Here is a 24,451-nt window from a genome sequence, read left to right on the forward strand (position 1 = left end):
TTTTTTGCTCAAGAATCCAGATGCAGTGCCTCTCGACGTATTGTTAATTGCTTCGAGAACGTGGACGCACGTACTTCCTCTGAACTCATCAGAGGTCAGCACATAGGACTTTTGATTACGTAGAGGTTAAGCCTGTGGAAGCACTGTTCAGTCAGCAGTCACTCTCTCAGAGGATGAGTAGTATAACACTTACAGATTAGGATACTATTAGAGAGGTGTTTCAGAACATTTTCTCTACACTAATCTCACGATTAATGCCACTGAAACATCGTGTCTCCAGGGCAAAGTTTGCATAAATTTTTGGTGATACGAAAAACCAACGAAGAAACCCGGCCCAAATCAAACCAACGGATAGACAATTACGCGCTGAATTTACTCGCACTTATGGGCTGAACCAAATGGGCCGAAAGCGCTTGGAAAATGGGCCGAACTTAGGCGTCTCTTTGGGCTGAAGGAATACGGGCTTCTCGGCCCCCAAAAGTTCTCCTCGCCGGCGGTTTCGTTTACGAGTTCCACTCCGAATCCCAAAACCCTAACACAACCCCGCTCCACCGCCGCCGCCATGGGAGGAGGAGGAGGAGGAGGAGGGCGCAAGCCCCGCAAGTTCGCCACGTTCCGGCTGTTCCCGCGCGCCGGCGCCGCCGACCCCAACGACCGCGTCTTCGTCCGCGTCGACAACAACGACTACTCCGTCCCCGGCTTCGGCGACGACGAGGACGCCTTCGACCCCTCCCTCTCCCCCGCTGCCGCCGACCGCTTCTCCTCCGGCTCCGGGCCGCTCCCCGACCACATCCGCCGCGAGATCCTCGAGCTCGGCCTCCCGGACGACGGCTACAACTACCTTCACCACCTCCGCGAGCTCCGCCCCTCCGCCGCCGCCGCCGCCTCCTCCTTCGTTCCCAACCAGGATGCCCCGCCCCTCCCCCTCGACGTCAAGGTCGCCATCTTCCCTTCCAATGAAACCCTAATTTTCGCTTCTCCTGCTATTCGGTTGTCTGGTGCTTAGGAAGCTGTTGTTTGGTGCAGGCGTATGATGCCAGTAGGGTGCGGATTGCTTCCGGCAAGGCCGAGGATGAACTGGACGAGGGGAGGACGATGTGTAAGGTGGCCGCGAAGACGGCGCCCCTGAGGCGGATTGAGAGGGCCGTCGACCCTGACATCGCGAGGTTGCTCGATGAGAGCGATGTCTCCCATGGCGGGTCAGAGGATGAGGGGCTGGAGGAGGATTTTGTCGTCATGGCAAACCGGGCCGAGGACGATGAGGAAGAAGAAGAAGAGGACGAAATGGTGGATGATGTGTTCTTAAGTGATGTTGAAGAGGAAGAGGAGTTGGAGGAGGATGAGCCCAAACAGAGGGTGCGGCGGTTGCTGGATGAACAGTTTGATTTGGTAAGATTCTTGGACTCCGTGATCTTTCATTTTGGTTCCATATTCAGCGTGAGAGTGTTGCCACGAATACACACAAATATTACTGGGCAGTTTTAGTGTATCAATATCAGTGTTTATCACCTTTTGATTATTCCGAATTGTATTCCTGCTGTTATGGGAAATATGTGTTTTGTGATACGGCAGTATCAGACTTAATGTTAATTAAACAGTGTGACTTACCATCCTTTTTGTTTTTATAGGAGCATATTATAGGACTGGCCTTTGTGCCCGTGTTGCTGCATATTTTTCTGTGTGTTTATTATATGACTATATGTTATCGGTGTGTAGATGTGAAATTTTTTTTGTTCAAATCTCATGCTGGTCATGAAACTAATTCAACATACCATACATGATGCTGTACCTTATATTACTCTAGTCACAAGTGCATGTTGTTTTGGGCATGCATCCAGTTAACTTCCAAAAACTTGAGTGTCAATACGCTCTACGGAGTACATTTGTCTCAATAAGTTCGTTTGTAGTATTATTCTATGTGGGGACTTATATACTTATTGCAATAGAAATCAGTAGTCAAAGTAGTGTTCTGGAGAGTGTAGCAGCGACTGGAGGGAATTACTTATAGATGTCTGATCAGTCATGTCTTTTTCTGACTATAAGTTCATTGTGCAATGTTTGACTTGTTTGTTATGTGAATTGCAAATGATATTCCCCCAGTTCTGACTTATTGTGAATCAATTTGCAGCTGGCTTTGGAAGAATATGGTGACAGTGATGATGATGATCAAGGTGTTAGAGATGGTGAATGTGAACTGCCTACTGAGGTTATCGATGAACTGAAATTGTTCCATAGTCAAAATGTATCTGTTACAGAAGAATATAGAACACCGGCAGATTTTGTTCGTAGAAAATTGGATTTGAGCACTGCAGAAGATGTGGATGAATCTGCTAATGTCATCCAAAAATGTGCCGAATATGCTGAAAGGTATTTAAATGAAACTGCAGAAGAGGAAGAGGTTGTACTTGTTTCAGAAAGCAGTGATGAGTCTGAAGTGTGGGACTGTGAGACTATTGTTACTACATACTCAAATCTTGATAACCACCCTGGAAAAATTCAAACACCAGGAAGTCCTAAGAAAAGGCTCCCTAAAGTTTTTCCTGGAGAAACAGCAACAACAAAAGATATCATCAAGCTTCAAGGGAAAGAGAGACTTCCAGTAGAATACCTACCTCAGAGGAAAAGAAAAGGTGAGAAGGAGAAGGCAAAACCAACAGAAGCTCCAAGTGATGAAGATTTTAAGAAAGGAGCTCAAAAGGAAACAAAGGAGGAAAAGAAAGCAAGAAAGGTAATAAAATATATTTTTTTCATAAAAATGGTAGAAAATACCAGGTAAACATTTTAGTTTTGTTTATTTAATTCATTTAGAGGCTTCAAGGATGGCCAAATGTATGTTGCATTAAACCACCAACCTATGTCACTTCGATTAGAATTAAGAACTTGAAATATTGGTCTCTTTATATTGTTTGTAGCTTAATTTTAGTATAAATCTATAAACTTGTTCTGGATAAACTAGTGTTAATTTATGGTACATCAGCAGCCTCCTAGCTATTTACACATTTCTTGGTGGTTATTTAATTGCAAAGTGTTCTTCAAGATTACAATATGTGCCAGTTGAAGCAGCTTTGTTATAAAATGGTTTGTAGATCTACTTAATATGGTGAAACATTTTTTCGTTGCAATACTTTGTGGGTATATCTGAACACCCTTGGCTTCTGGCCTTTTTCTTGGTACACATGTAGGCGGCAGTGAAAGAAGAGAAGAGAGAAGCACGAAAAGCAAAGAAAGAGCTGAAAGGCCTGTACAAATTTGAAACACAGAAGGCTCAGAAGGTTGCTGCTGTTACAGGGCCAGCTTCTATAAGGCTAATGTAAGTTGGCATGCTTGTTGCCACGTCGTATGAATTGAATATATCTAAAGGTTTTGACTTCTTGCTGCTGGAAGAAATGAAAAGGAGCTCAGCTGGGCTGTCCCTAGTTAAATAGTTCAGCGATAGTGTTATGTCCAGTGAAATGTAGTATTTCATGAGCTTATTGCAATTTTGGAACAACCCGAACAACTTTTGTTTGGGCGTTAAATCAGCATAAAAGAATTCAGCAGCCAGAAGATATTTGAGGCAGCACATTAAGTGTTGTATCAACTTTTAAACTTCCAACTAAATTCTAATGCATTAAGATGATCTAAGGAGTCCCTGCTGATGTATTTCTAATGCATTGAAAATATTTTAAATTTAAAATATTTTAGGGAAAATTGCAATGATACCATTATAATTTTGCGAAATCATAGATATGCTATCATGTCCTACATGTCATTGATTCGTGTGGTCCTTACATGTGATAGAGATATCAGTGGCATATCTCTAACTTTGCAAAATCATAATGGCACGGTTGTAAATTTCCCTTGATTTTATTAGCAAGTGAACTAAGATCTAGTTGGCAGTTTCTTTTTGTTTGATGTTGTAAAATCAATTTGGTTTGATTATTGCACCGAACTCTGCTGTGCGCCACATGTTCCTTATTAGTTTTGATGTAAATACTTTTTAGTTGATAGATACAAACATTCTCTCTACTCTGTACAGTGAACTGACCTTTCTTACTGTAACAGGTAATAGTCCTGTTGATCTGAAAGCATGTTCCGTTGGGTAACCGCGTAATCGGAGTCTTGTTGATCTGTAAGCATGTTTCTTACTTAACGGCGTAATTGGAGCTGAAAGGACTAGGAGGTCCCCGTCCTACAAGGTAGAGCAGCAAGATACTGTCATACTTTCCTGGGTCATCTTGTGCCATGTTTGTGGTTTTTGTCGACTAGATACCCAGCGTATACTACATATTGGAACTTACGTACCACCTTTATGAGAAATATGTCGTGTAATGTAAGGCCGTAGGTCATGTAATGGACACAGCGATGTCATTTTGAATGTGATTTTACATTGAAGGTAACTAAGATTTTCATAATAATCTGCAGATATGCATTGCAAATTTCTTTAGAAAAGGTGTCCATGAGCATGGGTTGTAAGCAAAGCTTGTTCCGGAAAATGCTTGGTACCATCAAACGTTACAACGTGGCAAGTTACTTTTTAATGTAAAATAGCAATAATGTGGTCATGCATTTGAAAATTGTAGGGATAGACCCTTGTCCAACGAGAAAATTGCATATCTAGCATAGGTAAATAATGATTTCGCAGAAATACCATTGTCCAGATAGGCTTTTTTAAAATACCCAGATAACAGAGGGTAACATGTCAATTTTGTATATTATGAAATTTGAGAAATGTTTATTTCATTTGTTAGGCTTTTTCTGATAGATTTGTCGCTGGCACCAATTGCAATGGGAGAAAGAAGAGAGAACAAAGAGATGGCTCTGTTTGAGAAAAAAGCTAGGGTAGAAGCAGCAGATACGCCCCCACGCCCTCCCCATGACGTCGCCGACCGTCTGGAAGTTCCGGATCCAGACGGTCGGCGACGCCGCCTGGCGCGTGGGCCCCGCGGCGCCGCCCAAGATCGCCATGGTGAGGTCACGCCCGCTGGTCGCTCCGTCGCCCTGCACGGCAAGCTCCACTGGCTGGTTGAGTCGTTCGACATGGCGCGGGAGAAGCTCCGGCTGAGGGAGACGCCGGAGCACGTGGCGGCTTTGGACGTGGAGACGGCGCGGATCAGCGTGCTGCCCGGCGGCAAGCTGTGCGTCTTCGCCATGGGGAATTACGCCAGGAAGATGGACATGTGGGTGCTCGACGACTACGCCGACCACCGTCGGAGCTGGCAGATCAAGAAGCGGATCGACCTGTGCCGGAGGAAGCGCAGGGGGCGGCGGGGCGGCCTGTCGCCGACGTTCTCCATGTACAGGCAGGACAGCCAGGCGGAGGTGGTGCAGGGCGCGGCGGAGGAGGGCGACGAGGTGTTCGTCCACGCCCACGGGAGGGTCAGACGCGTACAACCTCCGGCGCGGGAGGTGGCGGGGCGGCAACAACGTCGCGCAATCGGTCGCCGGCAAGGTGCAGGTGTCGGTGGTGAGGCACGAGCACGGCGTGCTGCCATTGCCGCACGAGGTGCGCTTCGGGGCGGCGTCGCGGGTGCTCTCCCGCTCCCGGTCTCTCCATGCCTGGGGGCTGGGGCCAGTGTTGCGACCGCCTCTAGCATATTTTTTTAGTTTGTTACCTCATGTTAATTGGGGTGTTAATTTGGGGCAAATGCATCTCATGTAACGAATTTTGATCCTATACCCTCCAAACTATTTTTCATCCTACAAAGGTGGAATACTCCCTTAAGATATTTTAGGAGTGCCGAGCGATATATATTATTTATATAGAGATAGATTTATTATCTTTATATATTTGGAAAACAACGCTAAAAAATCTCCACGACAATGGAGCGTGGATCCTCATGTGGGTCCTATAGTTGTGGAACCCACGTGTCAGCCTACACTACTACATGTCCCATTTATCGACAATGACAAACAAAATGTACGCAGTGTGTTTGATCTATATTCCCAGCAGAGGTCAACGACCAGAAAATCAACTTCTTCACTGTCTCGCACTCTCACTGACAGTTTTTCCTTGTTTCAGATTACAATATCAGCAAAGCTGAGTTTTCCTTTTTAAAGAAACACAACATAAGGTACACTGCCAGTGCTGGCTTACATCCTAGGAATTGTTAGTAAATACTAAATAAGGAGCAAGGAGGTTGTGCAAATAGCAGAATGACCATCTTGGTAGCCAGGATATCATGGGGAATTTATCCATGGATGAACCAGCAGTATCAACGAAAAAACAGAGATTCATGATTGCTGCTGAAGACCTGCCCAATTTTCCCAAATGCTTCTTAAACACGCCAATAAATGAACCATGGACATGGGCTTCAGAAGCAATCAAGCAAAAGCCATAGCCAACACATATAGAGGGTGAAATATGGTCAAACTGACATGCTTGTCCTTTAAAGGAAATAGTACCAAGTTAGCATCCTATTGCATTTCACCTTATCTGCGCATGACACGGAACTTTTCACGCTTGCGGAAACGCTCAAGCAACAACTCATCGGTAGCAGCTTCTCTCCGTCCTGCACCATCTGGTTTGTTACCCCCTATTGATTTACCTCCAGTTCCATTACCCTGTGAATCTTGATCTTTGTACAGTTCAGGATGCTCTGCATGGAAAATGAAATAGCTTAGCACTTAAACGAGACATGCTATCAATGTGATGTCACGGTTATTGTTTCTAAAACAGAAGAACCCAAAAATGTTATTGCCACCATGGTTTCTCCCATAAACGTGAATTTTTCTGCAGCGTAGAATGTTTCACAGGTTATTTGCCATTTTCATTATATAATGATTAATCGATTGCCTCTATGTTAATTTAAAAATCAGGTATACTGAGGGTAACAATGATCTGTATTAAAGACAGTTTAAGATCAAAACTCTCATATTCAATCTGAATACTTCTACTGTAGGTCCATTGGGTACCTCTGTTTTCTTTATATGGCAAAATGTTCTTAACAAAAAGGATATCTTAAGACTAAAGTTATATTCTGTCGATAATCTGGATCGGCAGTAATAATACGGGGTGGCTAACGAGACACAAAGATCAATGGTAAGTTGTAGACAAGGGGGAGTTACACAGGTTCCTCTAGGTATGCGAGATAACACCCTACTCATGCATGTATATTGTATTTGGTGGAGAATAGGTCAACAATGAGAGCCGATCTAAATATGTTGTGCCTCCCAATGAGACGCCCTGACCCCCTTATATACTAAGGGACATGGTTACAGATAGAAACCTAATCGGTCCAACCCAGCCCAGATACGGTATAGGACTAGCAATCTCGGCATATAATCCAGATATAACCAAACTCTAACAGACCTAGTACAAGATAATGTTGTCTTCCTTGTCTGATACCCCTTCCCTACAAGATAGGTACAAGTTTAAGGATACCCCATATACGGGTATCCCACATATTCACTATACTAAAACTGGAAATAACGGCTGAGATGGAAGTGTTGCTCTGCAACCGTTCACAAGCTAGCAGTAGAACCTGGCGATTGAAGTGAATCAAGACGCAAGAGGAATATCTTATATGCAAATTGCCCTTAGGAGGATCTGTTCATGGCTTAGATTTAATGCCAATTATCAGCTGTTTGTAAAGTTGGCATCTGATAAACTGATGCACATGTCCTGCATATATCTATTATTCATAAAAAAGAGGACCCAGTTATGTTGTTGGTGTGCTCTATGTTGGATCTTCTGTTGATATATCTATGTCAATAAGTGCATGTGATTTACTCATTTGTATGATTCTTTTTAACCAACTGCATTGTCTACAAATGTGTTTATGTAGATTGCAGGAAAACATGTTTCATGTTTTAGATTTGAAGATAAATAAAGTATAGTACATATATTATTTGAGAACCAGTGCAGCACTAGAGGCGAGGGCATTGTACTAGTAACAAAATTTATGTATCTCTACGTTTCAGATGGACTTGACCTTTCTTCAACTTTATATGCTATGTAAATATAAGCTAAATCTAAAAAGTATATACTTTTACGAATTTTCCATTGCCAGAAATCAAAATGACAAAATTAGAAACATGTAGCACTTTATGAAGGTGATCCTGTTTATTAGACCGCTAAAATTGTCTGGTGCATAATGTGACCTACAATATCAGACAACCTTAAGGCACGACAGTTTGTGGTGATGTCACTACAAACATAAAACTAGCTAGGTATAACCTGAAAAAGTATGTAAACAAACCTCTTCGCAACTTTTCAGCGTAATCTTGTCCACGATGGAAATAGTCAGCATTATAGCTTGACGGAATGTTAGCATCTGATTTTGCTTTACCGGCAAGCCTTTTCTCTTGCAGCATCTTTTTAGCTGCCTCAGTTTCTTCAATGTTTCTTAACTTGTACCTGCAACAATCAAAAAGATGGTAACACGAATCTGTATATAGTCGCATGCCCTGCTCTAAAGTAACGTGTGACTCTAGTACCAGAATAATAGTGCAGAACATAGCACAAAACCCTTAAGAATATTAATGAGCAAGAAACTTTTTGTTGCACTGAATCTAAAATGCTGACAGTACAATAATGAGTTGTTGACAATTCACAGATCTTCCAAATCAGTAACCATAATTCAAGCACACCATTATATGTATGGATAAGTTTAGATTGGAAATAACAGCTACAGGTTTGTCGACCACACTGGACCATTTAGCTTACCTATCAATCCCTGTGTCCAAACAAGTCTCAATTGGATTATTATATAACTCTGTTGCATGCATCTTTTACTATAGCTATCTGTGTCACAAATTCACAACTTGGAATGACTATCAACCAGATTAACTAACACAGTGCCAAAAAAAAAAAAAAGAAGCCAGATTCCTGTCAAACAAGAAGTATAATAGTAGGCTATAAGCCAACTATAAGCATATGTGGATGAGAGCAAAAATGAAAAATAAGTAGTGTTGGCTCTTATGCAAGAGCTAGCTCTACACATACTCCAATATATATGGATTAAATGCTAGGTAAGAGAAAGAGATATGAGAAAAATAGTGGAGCTAACCTTATAGTTAATCTAGTAGTTGCCTCTACTACTAAACTTGCACTTAGAGAATTTTGTAGGTTCAGTTATCAATTATGTAATAAATATCCATATCAACAAGTCCAGCCCATCTGCACATTTCCTATGGTGCGTTGCAGTCTTTTAGGTTCCAATATAATATTCAAGACTACCTTAACAAGCTTTCAAAAACATGAACAAATGAAAGCGCACAAGAACTTACTCAATAGGCAGCTGAATTTCAGCAATGCCGGTGGTCCACTGTGTAGAGCTCTCTTCCGAGTTCTTCTTCCTAACCTATAAGCAGAAAAATTGATTGGCACTGTCATTACATCGCACAACGCATCGAAACCATGGATAATCTAGCCTTTCAGGAGTACATAATACATTGGAGTCAATTCATCCAGAAACCTTGAGGTGATCCGGTACGGTGTAGAGCTCATCGACCTGGTCTTTCTCCTCCTTGTCTTTCACATCAACCTTCTTGCCCCTCTTCTTCAAGAGCTCGTTCTCCACATACCTCAACCTTCAAAGATCACAAGCAGCTTCAGCAATCCCGGAATCAAGATAAATGAAGCAACGCGGATTTGGCCAGAAGGATGACACATGAAGTTAGAACGCACATGTTGGGGTCCTCGATGGTGACGGCGGTCTCCTGCGCGAAGGTGTCCTGCAGGACGAGGTCCTCCTTCTCGGCATCCCCGGCGGCCGCTAACCCACCACCGCCGCCTCCTCTCCCGCGAGGAGAGGCCCCGTCGGGAGGAGCCAACGACGCGCCGGCAGCGGCGGGGATACCCAGCTTCCTCTCCCGGAGCTTCTGCATATACTTGATCTCCTCCAGAGCGACGCTGCGAGGCGGGCGAGAGAGAGAGGCGTCAGCGAGAAGCCCTTACCAGAACCAACCGAGAGGTGTGGGGGGGGGGGGGGGGAGGGTACCGGCGGGCGTCCTCGTCGTCGGAGTGGTCGGCGGCGTCCGCCTCTTCGAGGTTCCGCTTGCGGAAGTTCTTCCGCATGGTGGGACGGCGCTGGGGCTGGGCTAGCTCGTGCTGGTCTCCGGCGAAGTTTTGGGTAGGGTTCCTCGCCGGCGGCGAGGTTCGCAGATGGGTCGAGGTGGGATTTTGGATCGGAGGGTTCGATTTTTTTTTTTTCGTTTTTTGCCAAATCGAAACGGGTCGTCCGGTCGGGGTGAGCGGAACCCGGTTCGGTGGCGGAAAGGTGAACCGTGGGGATTAGGGGTGAAAACAGGTCGGGTTCGGTCGGATTTCACCTTTCCGATATCCTAACCCACATTTTGTAATCAGGTTCGGATCTAATACAGATATTATCAAATACGGATACAATCACAGATAATATCGGATACAAATACGATATAAATACGTACCAAACGGATACGATATAAATACGTACCAAACGGGTATGAATATTTATGCAAATCGGGAGGCGGCAGCCGGACGCCGCCTCGGCGGGGAGACGCGGACGCCGGACCGGAGGGCAGACGCTCGAGGCAGCCGACAGGAGGCGGAGGCCAGACAGAGGCTGGCGACGGCGGCCTGTGTGCGACAGTGCGGGAGCTGGGAGGAGATGAGCCGATCTGCCGATGTGGCCGTGTCGCCATGTGCCGATGTCGCCATGTGCCCGTGTCGCGTGCGTGTGTGAGCAGCATGACACCGTCCCGTGACTCCGTGATACTGCGTGCGTGCGTTAGGTTAGGTTGTGTTTCTGTGTTGTGTACTTGTGTTGGGCCTTGAAGCTTTATGGGCCGAAATAAGCAAATGTTAAACCGGATATTAATCCGGGTATTATCTGGATAGTATCCTCCCGGATAATCCGTATTCGTCGGGTATTGCCCTCCCGAACCTGAACTCGTATCTGCAAAAAATTACCTGGATTCAGCTCCTAATCCGCGTAAATTACCGGGTACCCGAATATTTGACTCAAATATGTTCCAAATTAATATGGACGGGCGGGCGGGCGGAAAATATCCGCCCCGTTTTCACCCCTAGTGGGGATGGGGTCTGGACCGCTCTTTCGCTGGCATGTGGTTCCAACACAGCAGAGGCTGGACCTGTGGGATCTGGATCAGGTGAAGTTATAACTATGACGGTAACTTTTGCAGTCATTTCATCCATCCATTGAATAATGAATCAACGGCTAGATGGAGAGCTATTCTCTTTCTTCTTTTTTCTATCTGTCCTGAAATTATCTAGTAGTAAACCTAAATTATTTTATTCCGAACTTCATAAATTAATAATTTAGTAATGGTAAATCTCATATCAATAGAAAACTTTTTAAAAAACTCATATTATCATACATCCGTCATAAAATATAATTATTTATGTGTTTCTCAAAATATATCTGGACATAGGGACAACCATATATATTATGAGAAACACGCAAAAATACTTAGGGGTTGATCGTTTGGCTTTTTCGAGAAAAGTCAAACGGTGTTTTTATAAATAAAAAATAATTTATGAATAAGTTTGTTTATATAGATTTTTTGAATAATCTAAAAGCTAAAACTGAAAAATAAAATACAATAAAAAAACATCAAAATCTACTCTAAATTTAAGATCGAATAAATTTGGGCTTATAAATATAAGTAGAAGCCAAACAATGTGAGGTCGTTATATTTTATGAAGGATGTATGATAATCTGAGTTTTTTAAATTTTTCTATAGATATGAAATTTACAGTTACTAAATTATTAATTTATGAAGTATAGAATAAGATAATTTAGGTTTACTACTAGATAATTTGAGAGTAGATAGAAAAAAGAAAAAAAATAGCTCTCCATCTAGCCGTTGATTCATTATTCCATGGATGGATGGAATGACTGTAAAAGTTACGGTCATAGTTACAACTTCACTGGATCCAGATCTGGACCCGTGGGTGGAGTTTCCCAGCTGTCCACTCATCGGATTTGAATCAAAATTTTCTCGTTGCTGTTCAAACTTCAAAGTTTCAAACTCGAAAAGGGTTTGAATGATTAGTTGTAAACTGTGACCCTGCTTCCATTAATCAAGAGTACAACCTTGATCTCAAAAGTCTACTAGTAGCATAGTACCTCCTACATAGGATGATCACTAAATTAATTTTCAGAATAATATTTTAAAAGCGTGAAAACTATATAAGTAATTTCGATATTAGAGCATAGTTCATTTAAATACTTGAGCTAATTAATGACAAATCGATGGAGAGCCTTTGACCTAGTATAAAAATTGGTTAATTTTATTTTTAAAATTCCAACCAAGAATTTAAATGAAAGTTTGTGACTCTAATAAACACCAAGTTGTATACATTGTCTAGTTAAGAAACCACTAAACTAATAAGGATGTATTACCAAAACCATGTCCTTAATTATTTTTCAAGCTACTCTAGTGGTTGAGCCATCCAAAATAACTTCCGTGTATGAGAGTAGAGCAACTCTTTGCATCATTATCCAGAGATCTCTCACGAATCTCCTTAATATATGGAAAAAGGGTGCCACACGATTCTTCTTCTTATCATCAACAACTCTTTGGAGTTGTTATTTGGTAGTTGTCATTGCAAATATACTTGTCAAATGCATCAACCTTCACCGTGGCTCTCAAGTAGGCATGTGTTCAAATATAAAGACTCACCAAAAAGGTTAGGCCCAAGCTTAGCAAGGACACCAAGGCCGTGTTCGGTTGGGTAAAGGTAAGTTAATTTATCCTGGTGCGAAAAACATAGTACTAGATTGATACATGATTAATTTATTATTAATTATTAAAAAATAAAATAGATTAATATGATTTTTTAAAACAACTTTCCTAAAAAAAATTTATAAAAAATACACCGTTTAACAGTTCGGTAGGCGTGCACGCGAAAAAGGTAGACGTGTACGAAAAACGAAAGTGATAAGTTAACATATAGGCACAAACGAATGCGGCCCAAGGTGTACTTGACTTATTTTTTGGCCTACCCAAGTTTCAAGGTCAAGCCTGAGACCATCCTAGTTCGTGGGACCAGGCTTTTTCAGTCTAGGCTTAGTTTGAACAAGCTTGCTCATAATTGAGCTCAACTAATCGTCCCCTTTTCTCTTTGGTGAAAATAATGTCTATATGTCCATATAAATTTGCTATCAGCAGAATTTTGATTTGGAGTAAGCTGGAAGTTTATACCACCATGCCAAGTGGCATCAATTGGTAACCATGCTCAACATCTCTTGCGTCTTTCCGAGGTAATCACTAGATGTGTTTTACATAATTGGCATCTTTTTGCATATGTTAGCTCGGATGTTCGATTTAGAGGTTGTTTAGATGGGGCTAAACTTTTTAGTCCCATGTCATATCGGATGTTTGATCACTAATTTAAAGTATTAAACATATACTAATAAAAAAACCAATTTTATAAATGAGTGCTAATCCGCGAGACGAATTTTTTGAGCCTAATCAATCCATAATTAGCAAATGTTTACCGTAGCATCACATAGGCTAATCATGGATTAATTAGGCTCATTAGATTCGTCTCGCGAATTAGCCCAAGATTATGGATTGGTTTCATTGATAGACTATGTTTACTATTTATAATAAATATCGAAACATCCGATGTGCCCAGGGGCTAAACTTTAGCCCCCCTAGAAACAAACACCCCCTTATGTTCAGCTGAATATCAATCAACCTCCTCACTTGGTGGAGGCACTTCGCCACCTTTTCCCTCGTGCTCACCTACATCGTCCTCAGCAAGTTGTCGACTCTAATGTGGGTGACTAGGACAATCCAAGGATAATTTTTATTAAAATATAACATTTTATCTTACAATTTTCAGGACCATATTTTTTTTTACATACCCGTGTCACCACATGATATGCCGATCTGAATTACCTAGGGGCTTAGTTCTAATTTGTTGTTTTTTGGCTTCCTATTATAATTTGTACTAGAGTGGACGGCACGCGTTGCGCGCTCTGCCAGCGCATCTGTAATTAGGACAACAAATCATCACTTTCCCAATTGGGAAGATTTTATATATTAATCAACATTTATAAATATATTTAATCTACAAACAATATTTGCATATCAAAATGTAATATTGATATCAGTACAACATAGTTTTTATTTGAGTAAATGTTGGATAAAAACATACAATTTTTTATGTGCTTGCATCTACTCTTCTCAGGTCAGAGCGTAATCGTAATCGAAACCATTGTTTCAAAAGCTTGTATAGAAAGTAAAAATGGGGCCATATGGTTCTTCAAATCGATCGAATTGATGTTTTAATAATCATTGTGGCTACCTTTCTGGAGGAATCTGGGATTCTTCGCTTGCTGATGTATAGTTATTAACATTTGCCATCTTATCTTGGAAGCAAGAAGAAAACATGTAATGATCTAAGTGACAATTGGTAATGGCATCGCATATAAAGTAGTAGCAATCTGTGTTAATCATATGCATAAATATGCAAAACCAGGCTACAAGCCATATTTGTACTAAAGATAGGTAGGTATTTATACTAAACCAATTTTGTGATCGAACTATAAAAGAATATAAATCAAATAAAGTCGATAACAAAATAATGTCATTGTGCAAAACCAGCCACACGAAAGAAAACCAGCTAAGAAATGTTTTAGGTTGGTATGAATGACATGTCAGAAGGGAAGAACTTAGATAAGATGCCAGATCAAGCAAATTAGCATTAAATCTTACTACTAAGGCTGATGAAATAGATATGTATACTACCCTTTAAAACATAAATGTATATAGACTAATATTTCAAATTTATTACATGACATTTTAGTGAGAATTGAGCAAATCTATAGAACAAAAGAATTCGGAAGAATGAGATGTCGTAGAGCTTATACTCTCGGAATACTTTTATTAATATATGCTTGGAAATAAGCACTTGACTGTACAAACAGAAATACATACTGACTTCCTATAAGTCACTAAATGAGCATAATGGACCATGCGCTGCTATCTAAAGTTTGAATGGCAATTTTGGAAAGTTTCCGAAGGTCAATTGATTGTTTATGAAGTAGAAAAGCCTCGAGCAATTTGGGAAAGTTCAATTTGGAAAAGTTTAGGAGGCAATAAGGTATGAAATCAAGTTCATGAATAATCTACCGAGTAGACAGCAGCAGTGTAGGCAGAATTCACGGGACTTACCGCAACTACAGCCCACATCCACCCAGTTCAAGACAATTAACAAAAAATAAGGCTTTCCAATCTAGTATTACCAATGGCCATGGTAGTATGTGTGACTCTGCAACTAAAATGAGTCAAATGAATTAGCTTCTAAGTAATGTAAGTTAAGATATTGTTCCATCTAAAAAAAGATTGATTCCTGTAGGATAGCCAATAAATTTAACTAAAGTGTAAGCATCATGTGTATTTTAGAAATGCAGTTTTATCAGTTACCTCATGTAGTCCAGATTTATAAAAGTATAAAAATAAGCTGGAGCCAGGAAAAATCATGCAGCATAAATTGTGATGAAGACAACCTAAAAGCAACCAACTTAACAATAGGGTTGCACAATAACAAACCTACAACAGATTAAATGCCCAGAAATAAATATCATTCATAACAAATCAATAAGTCTGTAAACATATAATAGGAATGCAAAATAATAAATTGATAAATATCTGTAGTAAAATAGTACCTTACCATTGTGGGCAACGATAGCAAAGATCATTAATTGATGATTGCTAGTTTACTTGGAACAAATAACAAAAATCATATTGATTAGGAAATTAGACACATATTTCAACTGTTGTGTATGTTCTGCTACCACGACATGTAAACGATCATATATTTCTAATATCGAAGTAAGCTTGATGTGGTAGTGTGCAACAAAATTAGCAGAAACAACAGACTGCTTGTTTTATTCAGTAAAATGCAGATAATAGCACACAGATTAATCCATCACACAAACACAGATTTCAGGTGGTACCACAACGTAAAATTTGAAGGGTCCCTTCATAAATTTTGTTTATTCATAAATAAGTGGAAATCGATGCAATCTGTTTACCTGATATGACACTGATAAGAACAATCAATGGTAGAATCAATACATGGTTGACCTTTTGCAGTACCTATCCTTCTGCATCGGAGGAGAGAATGGATGAGCTTGCGCTAAAGCACCGACCATTCCTGGCCATCCACATCGTCAAGCGCGGTGAGTCAGTGTCGGCCGTCAGCAGGTGAGGCAACGGGCGGTCGGCGCGTCGGGGGCGGGGTAGTTGTCGGGCGGAGAGGCGGCGATCGGCCGGCGGGCGTAGAGGCGATAGGCGGATGGCGCGTTGGGAGGGGGGGTCGTTGTCGGGCTGACGTTGCGTAGGGTGGCCGGTGCAGCGTGGGCAGCGAGTCGGGGGGGCAGCGGAGACGGCGGCTGGCCGGCGCGCTGGGGGTGGGGACGGCGTATAGGCCCTCCCTCGGCTGGAATCGTCGCCGGGTGGGGGTGGATGGCACGAGCGGAGGATGCGCCGATGCAGGAGGCGGCGTGGGGGAGGACGGCAGGGGGAGGGGGAGAGATGGGTAGGGTTTGTGAAATATATGTTTTTCAGAAAAGCCGCTCTAATTTATGTTTTTAAGACCCGCGGTCCTATTATCGGAATTTTCTCTCCTTCGCATAGGATTTTCTATTTTGTGGAGGGTCTATAAGTAAATATGCAAAACGTGAGAATATACTCATAGGGACTAATAACAAATAACCAGCGACTTATAAGAAATTAGCAACTACTATAAGGGCTTTTTTGCAAAATGGCCGGAAAAAGGCTGGGGTGGCGTGTCGGCCTCCGCCAGTGGCCACGCCAGCGCAGATTGCTCCGGAGGCCTCAAAATCCCGCTGCTTTTAAGTGTTGTAATGTTGTAAAAACTGATCCAAATGTCCAAACCAATTCAATCAGATGATTATACTCTCTTTATTCTAAAATAACTTCATTCTTCACTCACCACACATATATCAACAAAAAAGCTAGAATATCCTTCACCTTGTTAATCCCAATACAATTATTCCCTACTTTATCCATTAATTGCTTTCACAAGCTCCAATGATGATTACCTACAAATAAAACTATTTTGCAACAAGCTAAAATAAATAAAAAGATATTATTTTAAGATGTGGCGGTAGCTTCCAAGAATAGGGCCCAGGGCCTTTCTATCATCTTAATAGGCCTGGTACCTTGGTGGGGCGGGGGCCGGGGATGTCAAGAACGACCCTGGCCCCAAAATCGAATCGGGGAATGTGCTCCCCGATCCTGTCCCCAAACATCGATGGTGCGTGCGGCGTTGAGGCACATTAGCGATAGAGAGATGAGAGAGGGTGTGAGGACAGAGTTTTCTGTTTAAATAGAGTAAATGCCCAGTAAACTTAAATTGATGATTTAATAGGTAATGAGCCAATGACCAAAACTTTTTTACTTTTATTTAATAATTTTGGGACCCCGCAGAATCCTCACGGGTGAGTTTCATTCCTCGTCCACGTCCCCAAAAAATTCAAAGCCTTGGCCCCAAATCCCCGTGGGGGAATTTCAACCCCGTCCTGACGGGGATTTTGCTAAGCCTATGTCTTAACCATCTCTAGTACACAAACTCATATCAAGAGGAAGGTATCAGACAATTTAGGGCTCAACAAACCACCAATGATACCAAATCATGCAGAACGATTTCCCACGTCTTCGAACGTGTTTTTGTTTGATAGAACGGATTATAAGGGTTTGTTTGAAAAAAAATTGGGTTAAGTGTCACATCGAATGTTTGACCGGATATTGGAAGACTATTTTGATGATTAATTAAAAACTAATTTCATAGTGTCAAGAAACAACGAGATAATTTTTAAGCCTAATTAATCCGTCATCAGCATATTTAAGTTACCGTGACAGTTATGACTAATTATGGACTAATTAGGCTCAAAAGGTTTGTCTCGTAAAAAATCTTTCAAGCTATACAATTAGTTATTTTTTAAACTGTATTTAATAGTCTATACATATGTCCGAATATTTAATGTGACACGTGAATGCGAAAATTTTTAGGATAAACATGGCCTAAGAATCGTCGACAAAATCTGGCTACACGGTTGCTTCTTATGTTTATTTATCAAATCAACAAACATGATTCGATATACCCTAATCCGAACAAAGGTCAACTGCTAACTGTCCAGTTTTTACTCTAGAATAATACCAAGCCACAATCAAAGCCAAAACGATCAGGTCAATTTTAGGAAGCCGTCCAACTACACATCTACTAGAAGCAAAGAATTCTCAATGTGAGCAGCAGCAACCAGCAGCTAAGCTAGCATGATTTGACTTTGACCACTGACCAACAACAGGAGCATGTAATAAGACGGTTAATTAACTTAACTCACCCATAGTATGAATTTAATGATATGATATATATTTTTAATTAATTTCCTTTTCAGATTATTAGTTACGATTACGAGTACGACGTATAGTACCATCCAAATTCCAATTTAGCTTAATTTGTATACTTTTATGTTTAACCTTTGACCGTTCATCTTATTTAATTTTTTTTAAAAAAGTTAAATGAAATAGTCTCACATAAATATTATACATGTTTTATCATCTAATAACCATAGAATACTAACTATAACTTTTTAAATAAAATAAACGATCTAACGTTAAACATACCTATTTAAAAAATGCACCCTTTCTTGCTAAGAGGGAATATCAAACAAACCAAAAATCTCTCCATATCAATAATAACTGCTTTCCCTGGAAGCAAGCCAACTAGCCGCAACTACCCAGCAACCAAACCAAATCAATGCGGGGCCCACTAGGCAGGGACACGCGTCGCACAGAGACCTCCAGCCCCGGTGGTGGGCCCGCCTCGTCGGCGACACGATGCCACCCCCGGCCCCAACCCCGTGCGCCGACGAATATTCGCTCCGGCGGAGCGAGCAGGCAGGGGCAGTTCCGTCCGCCTCCAGCCACGGCGACGCGCGCCGCCGCCACCTCTACGCCGCCGAGGGGCAGTCCGGTAAACTCACAACCGGCCCGCGCTTCTGCTTCTGCTTTCTTTTTTTCTTTTTCTTCTTCTCGTTTCGTGTGCGCGGCGCGGCTGCTGCTGCTTTTGCATCTTGTCTCCCTCCTTCCCTCCTCCAAGCTTCTAGAAAGAAGAGGGGAGGAGGAGGGAGAGGTGGTAAAGCCAAACCCAAACCACGCGTCTCTCTTTCTCTCGTCTTCCTCCATGACGCCTGCTGCACGCGTCCTTCCGCTCAGCATCGAGGCGGGGAAGATGGCCAGGTAGTTTGGTTCTTTCTTTCCTTCTCTTTTCCAAGCTCTCTCGCGGCCGGGATCGCTCAGCTTGTTGCGAGTTTGTTTGTTTTCTTTTTTTTTTCTTCGAGAAGAGGGGAAATTCGGTGGGGTGCGCTCGCGATTTTCTAGCGAGAGGAAGGATTCTGAGCTAGGGTTCAAATTTCAATCGGGTGCCGCCGATGCATCCAAGGTGGTTTTGTTATTATTTTTTTTACAAGTTCATAATATAATTTTCGTAGGATAAAGATTCGGGGGAGGAATTTTCGTGTGGCAAGGTTGCGGCGCAGATGCTGGGTTTAGCTAGAGGTGGTTGCGTTGCGTTGCGTTCTACCGAGGTGGAATAGCTCGCGTCATCAATGGCGTGTGGTGTGGGCTTTGGTTGGTTCGCTCCGTACTCCATTGGAGAGAAAAATGGCGCTGTGCGTGGTGGTGTGAACCGTGAGCCTTTTCTTCTTCTTCTCTGCATCTTGTCCGCCATTAGAGCTGTGGATCCTTTGGTCACGGGGCTCCATGCGATGTGTGATGGGCCAACGACCCTCCTCAATAGTACCATGCACGGACACGGGCTCACGGGGTGGCAACTGTTCTACTTCTACACCTACGCTTGTTTTTTGGCCAATGTGGCACATGCGCAAAGAATTACGTCAGCAAGCACGGAGTGATCGGGTTTGAGGTTCTTTCGAAATCGTCGAAAGCAGGAACTAATTTGGGAAATTTTACTGAGGGCCTATTCGGTTTGGAGGAATCGAACTGTTTCCTGTAATAAAAATTCTGTGTTCCGAAGGAGGCCGTGACGATGTTTGGAATATTGAGTGCCTTGTGCTGTTCTTTTCAAAATCACTGGTTTTGGGGTGTTGCAGATCAACTGAGAAGAAATTGGCAGCTGGTGATTTGATTAGATATGTAAATTACTAAGCGCAATCACAGTGTTGTGCTAAAAAAAAAAAAGAAAACAGCTGAGCTTTTGACTTGGTGATTCAAATTTTAGACCAAGGATTATCACATTCACATGTTAAATATTTCTCTTTCATGGAACATTGCTGTAGTGTGAGAAAGATAACCTGTTGCATTAGTTTTAGGGATTACAGTGCACTTTATTGTCCAGATACAGCATATCGATGGCATGTCCTGTTGCGTTGCAGATGTACATTCTCTGTTTGATCATGAAATCTAGCACTTCGTTGTGTTATTGTCTTCCATCTTACCAGATTACCTAACGAAATTCCATGTAAATTACCACGGTTTAGAATATGAGATCAAATGAAAAAGATACTTCATACTTGTGATGTATGTGAGCATATCAGATTCTTGTGTGCCGCACATCTTGTTTACATTAAATTCAGTCAACTAATTTCCATGCTTTTCTAGTACACAAAACAAAACAAAACAAGCACATGGCATCCTTACTTCCATGACATAAAATTAATAAAATTTGTTAAATGTTTTGAGTAACTTTTTGTTCTAATCTGCTTTTATTTGTAAACAGAGGTGAAAAGGTAGTTACAGATATGCCAAGCTCTTCCACGGTGGCATCATGCAACAGAATCGAACAGCCAGAGCAAAACACAAAGGATGATGAATATGAAAGGCTGGTCAGACCAGCCCAGAGTGTAATAGGTGACATTAACATGGTAGTTCTACCTGAACAACCTACCTCAAGATCCATTTGGTGGATGAAAGTTCTGCTTGGCTGCTTCCTTCTTATACTGGTATCTTATGTCTTTGTCAAATGGGGAGTTCCCTTTGCCTTTGAGAAGGTGAGCACATATTGTGGAGATCTTTTATACAGTCCTTTTTCCTTGCTTGAATGGTAATATTTGTCATAGATTAATAAGCTAATGAAACCGTGACTACTAGTTTTCTTTTTATGTTCTTAGTGCTATTACTGCCAAGCATTAGCTGAAATTTCAGCTTATAAGTTTCAAATTTTTGATGATTGATATTTGACTAGTCCATACCTTCCCATTTGTATCCGTATATGCATGTCAGTTGGAATGCTATATGGTAAATGGGTGCACAGCTGTCATAATACGTTGTCAAGTAAAATTCTATTTCAAGTTAACAAAATTTTGAATATCTCTTGTTTTTGTACTATATTGTGACAGTCAGGTGTAACTTTTTTATCATATTCGTTTTCCAGAAAATTGTTTGGACTTATGTTGGAATATCTGTTTGTTGTAGGTCCTCTTGCCAATCATGCAATGGGAAGCAAGTGCCTTTGGGCGTCCAGTTTTGGCTGTCGTCCTCGTTGCATCTTTAGCCCTCTTCCCAGTAATTTTAGTCCCTTCTGGACCTTCCATGTGGTTGGCAGGAATGATTTTTGGTTATGGTTGGGGTTTCTTGATTATTATGGCTGGGACTACTATTGGCATGGTGGTTCCATATTGGATTGGCTCATTGTTCCGCGAATGTCTACATGTAACAATTCTAAACTGCATGTCTTGTGGCATCTATTTTAGGATCTGCATCTTTTTTTTTTTATGGAGCTTTGTCCTAATTTTCTGCTCTCTGCTTCCCTGCTCATTTTAAATGCAGGCATGGTTAAAGAGATGGCCTCAGCAGATTGCTCTAATAAAACTTGCTGGGGAAGGAAATTGGTTCCAGCAGTTTAGAGTTGTTGCACTATTCAGAATCTCACCATTCCCATATACAATCTTTAATTATGCTGTAACAGTGACAGAAATCAAGTTCAACCCTTATCTATGTGGTTCAATTACTGGAATGATACCTGAGGCGTTCATCTATATTTATAGGTTGGCACAAACCTCTATTTGCAGATTTTGATTTAGTCTGTCATGCGTTACTTTGCAATCAAACTATCTATATGCACTCACTGTATTCCATTTCTGTTTATTCATGTCATCAACAAGTCACTGTTTTTTAACCAAGTGTTCTTTCTAGCATGCTCTAGCGCCTGCAGCTGCAGCTCTATATTTACTAGAACTTTAGCAGTGCAGGGTATACATTAGCAGTTACAGCAACTAATGCAGGCCAATTAAGCAAACATCACATGCAATTTTCTTTCAGGAGTGACGAAGTGCATTTGGTATAGTATTTAGTGATACCTTTTTTTTTTTTGTTTCTCATCTTTCTTGTATGCTTTTGTGCAGTGGGAGGCTAATACGCACACTGGCTGACATGAAGTATGGCAACTACAAAATGACACCTGTGGAGATAACATACAACATCATCTCATTCGTCATCGCCGTCGTTCTCACGGTCGCCTTTACGGTGTATGCCAAGAGAGCTCTGAATGACATTAAGGAGTCGGAAGGTATTTTGACAGATGAATATGGCAGATCTGCTGGCCATAAAAATCAAAATCCCCATGGAGAGCGCTCCCCACCACGCCCTGTACCATTGGACGATGTTGTATGACGGCGAGTTGTACCGAGACAAAAGTACATACGGATGCTTCAGAGAGAGAGAGAGAGAGAGAGAGTAGGATTCACCACCTGTCTGCTTTTCTCGAGCAGAAGAGGTGTAGTGTAGGTAGGCTGATGCAAAATGTGAATGCACCTGTCTTAACTCATGTACGCCCTAACTAATGTGGTTTAGTTGATTCATTGGATACATTGTTATTGGCTGGAGGTTTTCTATCTTCTGTTTGGAACGTAGTGTGTGTGGCACTGGTAAGCCAACTGACAACTGGTTACTGTGTTTAGTGTATGGTCGCCATGCCCATGCGTTTTGAGCTTATCTAATGGTTTTTACATGAGTAATAATTTAGAAAAGAGCAACCTAATCAATAATTGAAAAAATATTATTGAAGTTCTGAAAAAATTTAAAAATATCACTAATCTAACATAATTTCAGTAAAGTTCAGGTGATTATTTGGCTTACTCAAGGGAAAACGTCAAATGATAAATTTAAAATTTTTACGTATGTGTCATCTCGTGATATAAAAAACGAAAACGTCAAATGATAAATTTATAAAAAAAATAATTTGTTAATAAGATTTTTATGTATGTGTTTCTCGTGATATAAAAACCAATATCAAAAATTAAACTACGATGGAAAAAAATTTAGCCCAGCGCGTTCTGCTTCGGCGTCGACGACGTCCTCCGCTGCTACGCCCCCGTCCCGGTCCCCGGCGACTCCGACGCCACTCCTCCCCTTGCCCACGCCGCCGCCGCCAACGACGAGCTGTGGAAGTCGGCGGAGGACGCCAAGTCGCTGGCCAAGGCGGAGACGTCGCGGTTGCGCGAGGTAGCGAAGAAGATCGCGGGTGCGAAGGCGGAGGCGCAGTCCTGGTGGGAGGCCGACGTGGAGGCGGAGCTGCCGGAGTTCGCAAGAGCGCTCGAGGAGCTCATGGCCAACGTGCGCCGCCGACCCGCCGCAGCAGCGCTACGACGAAAGCGTGATTAGTGCACGCTTCTTTATACTAATTACGTGCTTAATCACGTCTAGCGCTTGCTTAATCATTTCACTGCTGCTACTAATTGCTTCTTCTAAGTGGTCTCTCCAATTTGGCCCCTCGTTTCTGCCCTGCTACTTCAATAAGGGATTCGATCATCATCTGTTCACGCAAATCTTGGTAAATTTTCAGATATTTTGTTGATTCGCCTGTGGCATTTTGAAAGGAAATAGTGAGCAAATTCTAGAAACAAAGTCTGGATCATGGAAAAGATATTTGCATCAATCTTTTCAATTCTGCTTATCCTAACGAGTTAAAATTTTAAATTTTAACTTGGAGTTGATTTTAAGGTTTTGTCATTATTATTTTTCATTCTTTACTTTTAGATCATAATATTTTTATTCATAAATTACTTTTCGTTTGTAAATATATAAACAATCACCCCTCTTCAACCAAATGTGCTGCATCGTAATCGCTTTCGTTAATTCCTAGACCTCAGTGCTATTCGCTGAACCAAGTAAAAAGGGATACGGTTCATTTCGATTTGAGCCGATCCATCACAAAGCTGGATTCATCACATCATCGGTCTCTTAAAACATCAACCACAGAATCAATCACAACAGCAACAAAAAGAAAAGAAAAAACACGAGAACAACATCCATGTACCGAGAACAGGTCAAGAATTCCAAAATGTTACGGATCATCAGAAAAATACTCATCCAAAATGTTCAAACGACAGATCAACGAAAGATTGTACCCGTCGTCGGTGCCGCTCTTCATACCCAACCCAGGCCGGATGGAGCTCAAGGGCCCTCCCGATCTAAGTTTTGAGCTAACGAGTTGAAATCCAGTCCAAAAACCAATCCAACCCGCCACTTT

The 24,451-nt window shown here is 41.7% G+C and overlaps 3 protein-coding genes across 4 annotated transcripts; 2 read left to right on the forward strand and 1 right to left on the reverse strand.

The window, feature by feature from the left end:
• The first annotated feature begins 456 nt into the window (after window positions 1-456).
• LOC102716395 (protein LTV1 homolog) lies at window positions 457-4,403 on the forward strand. 2 transcript variants are annotated; one of them, XM_015835268.1, is made up of 5 exons: window positions 457-937; window positions 1,027-1,389; window positions 2,129-2,728; window positions 3,183-3,310; window positions 4,045-4,403. In XM_015835268.1, the coding sequence occupies exons 1-5, from the start codon at window positions 563-565 to the stop codon at window positions 4,046-4,048; spliced, it is 1,470 nt and encodes a 489-aa protein (XP_015690754.1). In that variant the 5' UTR covers window positions 457-562; the 3' UTR covers window positions 4,049-4,403. The 2 variants fall into 2 exon arrangements, with proteins under 2 accessions (XP_015690754.1, XP_006651428.1); XM_006651365.2 differs by lacking the exon at window positions 4,045-4,403 and having other exon boundaries at window positions 3,183-3,314.
• Window positions 4,404-5,900: 1,497 nt separating this feature from the next.
• Window positions 5,901-10,182, reverse strand: LOC102716671 (protein COP1 SUPPRESSOR 2). Its single transcript, XM_040521868.1, has 6 exons — window positions 9,924-10,182; window positions 9,611-9,835; window positions 9,399-9,513; window positions 9,211-9,284; window positions 8,181-8,338; window positions 5,901-6,578 (listed from the first exon to the last, which is right to left on the reverse strand). The coding sequence occupies exons 1-6, from the start codon at window positions 9,998-10,000 to the stop codon at window positions 6,412-6,414; spliced, it is 816 nt and encodes a 271-aa protein (XP_040377802.1). The 5' UTR covers window positions 10,001-10,182; the 3' UTR covers window positions 5,901-6,411.
• An 8,846-nt stretch (window positions 10,183-19,028) lies between these two features.
• Window positions 19,029-22,875, forward strand: LOC102702543. The gene is made up of 5 exons (XM_006650066.3): window positions 19,029-19,203; window positions 20,702-20,972; window positions 21,397-21,633; window positions 21,751-21,968; window positions 22,326-22,875. Exons 1-5 carry the CDS (start codon window positions 19,148-19,150, stop codon window positions 22,591-22,593), a joined length of 1,050 nt encoding a protein of 349 aa, XP_006650129.1. The 5' UTR covers window positions 19,029-19,147; the 3' UTR covers window positions 22,594-22,875.
• The last annotated feature ends 1,576 nt before the right edge of the window (window positions 22,876-24,451 follow it).

The sequence above is a fragment of the Oryza brachyantha genome, chromosome 3 (genome assembly GCF_000231095.2).
Source record: "Oryza brachyantha chromosome 3, ObraRS2, whole genome shotgun sequence".
NCBI lineage: Eukaryota > Viridiplantae > Streptophyta > Magnoliopsida > Poales > Poaceae > Oryza > Oryza brachyantha.